Raw genomic sequence first — 5498 nt, 5'->3', positions numbered from 1 at the left:
TGTCGGTCACGCAGCAAGAGCGATATAGAAAGATAAAATTGTGCAGGTCCGCACTTGAACAATACTGGCCTGCGGAGATACGGCATTGTCGCGAGCCAACAAGACTTTAAGAGGGGATAATCTTTCGCAAAATCTAACAAACCTCCTAGTAAAACCTGTTTGCCACAGTGGTATAGATTTTATATATTTTCAGTTATTAAGCTCACGCTTTTAAGCCAATAATATCAGGTATATTAGACCAAACCTTTGAAATTTTATCCTGTGCTATGCCAAGGCACGCCATGGGGCAAAATAAGATGGCTGCGTGTATTATTACGATCTTGGAATAGCGCTATAAAACGACTGACCACCATCAATTAAAAAAATTAAACATTTGAGTAAACTCACGAGAAAAAAATTGGCACCGTGTCTCCTCGCTTCACTGAAGATTCTCTTCCTACTGTAGAGTGTTGACAGCACTATAACTATTGTCATCATATTGAGCTTTTGGCTAAAACTTGAGCTATATAAAATCATTGTTCATATTGTCAATTTTGGCTTGGCACCTGAATTGAGCTACAGACAGACAGACAGACAGACAGACAGAACAAAGTTTTCCAGTTTAGTAGCCCAAGGAAGGTTTTCATTTTTAAACTGTTGGTAAGGCACTCACCCAATTCGCCTTCTACTTTGGCAGTTTTCAAAAGGAAATAAATTACTATTTTGGAAATGGACACTTTTGTTACAGCCATGCCTTTCTCGCATATATAAAATGTCTCTAAAAACGACTCAAGCAGAGTATATTTGTGCAAATCAGTAAAAGTGATCCCACAAGGGCATTCTTTAGAATTAGAGGAGATCATTTCATACGTCTGTGGGAATGCAGGCAGCAAAATGCTAGCAATGTTCACAAAACAGTATAACAGTATGAAACACATGCACACTCTTTTATTACACTAAAATTAAGTATTTATTGAAGTAATTACAAAAGGTGGCTGAGCGTAACATTCAAAAGAGCGCACTAAAATCTGCAAAAACTCCCGTTTTTAACTTAGTGTACTGGCACAAAAACATAAAAGCCCCGACTCCGTCAGGGTAGATCAATGTCTTCCCAGAGTCGCATCACATCCGAGCCTTTTGTTTTCTCAGCAATCCAAGCTTTTGTCTTTTCGATTTGTTGAGGAGTAAAGTGTGCCCTCCAGTCACCGACGATGCCTTTGCGAATAAAGTCTGTTTCCTCGTGGACCTCTTCATCCTCATCAACACTTTCTTTGTACACTTCCATAGATTTGATAATCCTATCAGGTGGTAGGCTCAAAAGGTCTTTTACAACCGTTTGAATGTGATCATTGAAAACGCCCTGCATGTTTCTGAAACTGCACGCATCTATTACTTCCTGTAACAAAGTCTCGTCCTCCCGAAGTTCGTCGCCGTACTTTTTGTCTATAAAGTCGGCAATTTTTACAGTCCAAAACTTTGGGTCTTTCTTCATCTGTTCGTACGTGAAGAAGAGTATATTTGGATCGTTCCGGTGTTCGTACCACGATTGCAAATGTTCAAAGTACGACCCGTAAGATAACTTCCCGGACAAGAACAGCTCATGGAACTTTGCGAATGAAACTTCTGCCACCCTCTTCGGCGTAAAACTCTTGAGGTGGTAGTAAAACGACACGCATACGTCATAGGGGTTACGAGTGACATAGACGTATTTTGCTTGCTCAGAGTAAGGCTGCTTGTGGAACGGCAGATGCGTCTTGATGAGGCCTGGACGGGGCATCCTTTCGGCTGACTCGGCACCCATCATTTCAAGGTAGGGGGACGCCAACATGAAGTCTGTTACTTTTTGGGGAGGGTGGCCTTTCGAGAGGATGCTGAGGATAAGGTACTGCATCCATGTTGTTCCACACTTGGGGTAAGTGACGAGGAATACGTCGTCAGATCGTGGCTTGTAAGATAGACCGGACCGTATGAGGTCTTCGTGGAAGAAAGAATGCATCCACAGGCCGTCGACGTATCGGTGGCCATCAGGGTCCATATGTGATCTGAAGGAATGAGGTTAATGGGAAGAAAAAGCATATGGTTACTAATCTTCATCACATGTTTTATGGTATAAAAAGCGTTCTTTCAAAAGTTCTGAAGCAATAGTCTAAGACAGGCGACTACCGCGCTTAAGAAGACTATATTTTATAGTCTATGTGTTTCCATACCTTACATATTGGAAAACGTTTGTGCTTAATGATGTACAATTTTTTATATGTGTGGACACTGGACTTCCTCGCGCCATTAACAAAACTGGGTGTGACATAACATTATTTTCGTCCCGCCGCCCTTCTCGGGTAACCCTCTTTCACACTTGTTGACTCCCCTTCCGAGGCCTTTTCTTTTCCTTGTGTACTGCCATCCTTCACTCCCCAAATGCTCCCTTTAATGTTTCTCCTTATGTCCTCGCGTAAACAACTTCTAGCCCTTCCTGAAGTAGTCCTTTTTCACTTATTCTCTCGACCCACATTCGCTTCATGTCCAACCATCTCGTTATCTTTTTCCCTCTCTCCGTCATTACCGTCTGTTTTTGGTCCAGTGCTCCACCTAGGTATTACCCTTTTGCAAGGTATTACCCATGAATCTATCGCTATGTCAGTCATTAGTTAGTTTTCGACAAGGGGTTAATTTTAGATGAACAACCTGTGATGCAACCGTAATTCACTGGCTAGGTTTCAGTAGTTTGGAAGAGGTGCACTTGTTGCACGTGCGCCAGTCGCGTACAAGTGGGATCATGGGCTGAGTCGGGCGACAGATAAGAAGAAAGTTTGAAGTGCGCAAAGAACAATTGTCCGGTGTTCACGTAACCTAAACATTACATATATTTTTAAAAACACTGTTTTAGTGTGACCATTTGGCCGTTTCAAAGGATTCAAGTAAAGCAGGAGCCCAGTCACTAATTTAGGATTGCAGTTACAAATTGTTCGTTGTTAGAATTGTAGCACGAAATGACTGAGCTCAGGAGCGTTAATAATGAGTATTGTTTCTTATATTTAAAAAAAATCTTCGTTCCCAAAGTGTTTACTTATTGCTAGTGTGAAAATTAATTATATTTATTTTGTCGTCTTTGGAGTCTGAGTGTGCTAACATCTTTTTATTTGCACTAAAGGGGCTTCCGACATACCGTGACAAAGCCAAGCCGATGACAGAGGGCGCTAATTATTAACCGAGAATATATACAGCCGTAAAAAGCTTCCGAGGTGCTATACGTATTTCTTTTTAAATACAAACAGGAATGTTTTTTCTAGACCCTAAAATTTGTCATTGAGTAGGACCCTTTCACCACAGGTTGAAGGAGCAATTTAAGGATCGATTCGACAGTTTAAACAATTTGGAAAAGTCGAGAAAAAATGTTTTGTAAATGGTTTTGCTTACCTCCTATGAGAACTTCTTATAACTTTCTATGGACGGTTTCTATTCCGCTGAGCGTTGCTGGGATTCCACTCGGCGCAGGAAAGCTCAGCGTTACACACTGTTACAACAAATTACACAGGCACGTACTCTAGCTTAACTTTTATGGGCGTACAGCAGTGCGCGTGGATGTCGGTGCAGAGCCTACCCTTCCTACAGGATACAAACATTGGTGGCGCGATAAGGCATCGGAGCCTCGTTTATCACGCGAAGTGGGAGATAAGAAAGATAAAACTTGTCGGTGACGACGCGAACAATACGGGGTAGCTCAAGTGTGGCGTGGTCGCGAGAAACGCTGCCTTTTAAGGCAACCTGGAGTTGGGGTAATTGCAATAAATATTCATTGAAAACAAAATTTCGGTTGTCAATCAAGAATAGATTTTTTATAGACGAGCACTAAGTCAAATAGTTGTGTGAATTTTTGGGCTTTCTTACAACGAGGCAGCAATCGTCTAGTATCACAGAATTTCGCTCCGATGGAAACAATTTACTCAGCACCGTTTCTTCAGCTTACAGAAAAATTCATTTTAATGTAAAATAAGAAACTCGGGATTTCATATTTTTGTAAAGGACCGCTGGTATTGACCCTGCAGATATATCCTCGCTACAATGCATTTGTGTTTGTAGGCAACGGTAACTTTAACGTGATCAGTTTGCGCATATCTGGATGCCCCTTTGTATTTTGCACTGAGATGTATGACCATCCACGGAGGGAATGTGGTTACAGCTTTATTTTATACTCCTGTTCACCGCTCCCGCCCCTTTCCCGAATTGTGTATGTTCCTTGCTACACGCGACATCTCTCTTGCCGCATGTCATTGCGTAACCCCGTGACTTCTTCGACGGACACCTGTGCGGCGCAGTATACGCCTGCGTTGTTATTTTCTCACGTGCGCAATATCAAAACGCCATTGTCTATACCGACCAGCAGTCGACTTGTCATTCCGGAACAGGTCTACTTTTCTTATTTAGTTCAGACTCTCGACTTTCGTCGCAAATCCGAGCATACAACACGCCGTACCCATATTGTTCGAAATCATCGCTAAATTGGAGGCCTGAAGCCTCCACCGTGTAAACTCCTAATAAACAAGGTTGGGGATCGATTTGAAAAAAGAGGGAGGAGTACCCTGGCTCGAGTCTCATCTAACCTTCTGCCCCATATCGGCGCCTTGCCTTAGTTACTATGGCGCCGACTTAGTGCTCAGCACGGCTGAGTTTTGGCGCCCAAAGCTTCTTAATTCGACCGATAAATCACGGTCCGATTCACGCTTTTGTTCCAAATAACATACAATTACCCAGTGTGAGGTGGCGCTTTTCGCAGCGCTTGAAAGGGATGAAGAAGAAGGACTCATGCCGTGGTCGGCGAAGAGCACGTGGAAGGAAGAGGGTAAAGAGGCGAGGAAGCGGAAAAGAGGTGGCCGCTTGGAGTAACGAGTTCTTAGCTGGACATCAACGCCAAGGAATCCTCAAGGCCGAGCCATATCTTCGAGCCTGACAATTCCTAGCAAGGTCCGCTACGTAGCCCTCTTCACGAGGCACCCGACAGCACCGCGGGAGTGGTGTCGACCGGCTAATCTGCTCGAACGCACCGACGAACTTGACTGGCACACGTGAGCCCGTCCTTTTGTGTGTATGACGGTTTGTTATATGGGACTGTGCCTGTTAGATAAGCTTATAATTCCATATTTGTATTTTGGTCCTAGTCAATATATTGTCTTTTGTACGTCGCCCAGTCGCGCCGTCCTTTACCTGAGGCCTTCTTTCTCCAACCGAACAGCTCCTAGGCACTTTGGTATCGCTCTATTTTGCGCGCCAAGGAATGGTTGACACCTTTTTGTGGGGGCAGTACATTCGTCCTTGAATGCGTGTTCGCATGTTTTCGCAGCGGACTACTGGCCTTTTCACCAACACCGTGTCCTTTCATGACGGTTTTTGCCAACCTCGTAAATTCGGTCTGAGGGCACGCTCCAAGCTGGTTTGAACTCTATTTGGAAGCAACCAACATTTAACGCATTCTTTTCAGTGAAGACACGATGCTGAGCCACAGCAGCTGCGTGTAAGTTCCAGCA

At 43.7% G+C, this 5498-nt stretch overlaps 1 protein-coding gene across 1 annotated transcript; it reads right to left on the bottom strand.

The window, feature by feature from the left end:
- Positions 1 to 818: 818 nt before the first annotated feature.
- Positions 819 to 3613, bottom strand: LOC144150139 (amine sulfotransferase-like). The gene is made up of 2 exons (XM_077681972.1): positions 3394 to 3613; positions 819 to 2021 (listed from the first exon to the last, which is right to left on the bottom strand). The coding sequence occupies exon 2, from the start codon at positions 2012 to 2014 to the stop codon at positions 1070 to 1072; it is 945 nt and encodes a 314-aa protein (XP_077538098.1). The 5' UTR covers positions 2015 to 2021; positions 3394 to 3613; the 3' UTR covers positions 819 to 1069.
- Between the last annotated feature and the right edge of the window lie 1885 nt (positions 3614 to 5498).

The sequence above is a fragment of the Haemaphysalis longicornis genome, unplaced genomic scaffold (genome assembly GCF_048455015.1).
Source record: "Haemaphysalis longicornis isolate Haplotype H1 unplaced genomic scaffold, Haemaphysalis longicornis Haplotype H1 scaffold_8, whole genome shotgun sequence".
Taxonomy (NCBI): domain Eukaryota; kingdom Metazoa; phylum Arthropoda; class Arachnida; order Ixodida; family Ixodidae; genus Haemaphysalis; species Haemaphysalis longicornis.
Note: the sequence above shows the minus strand (reverse complement) of the source record. Positions and strands in the feature narration are given on the sequence as shown.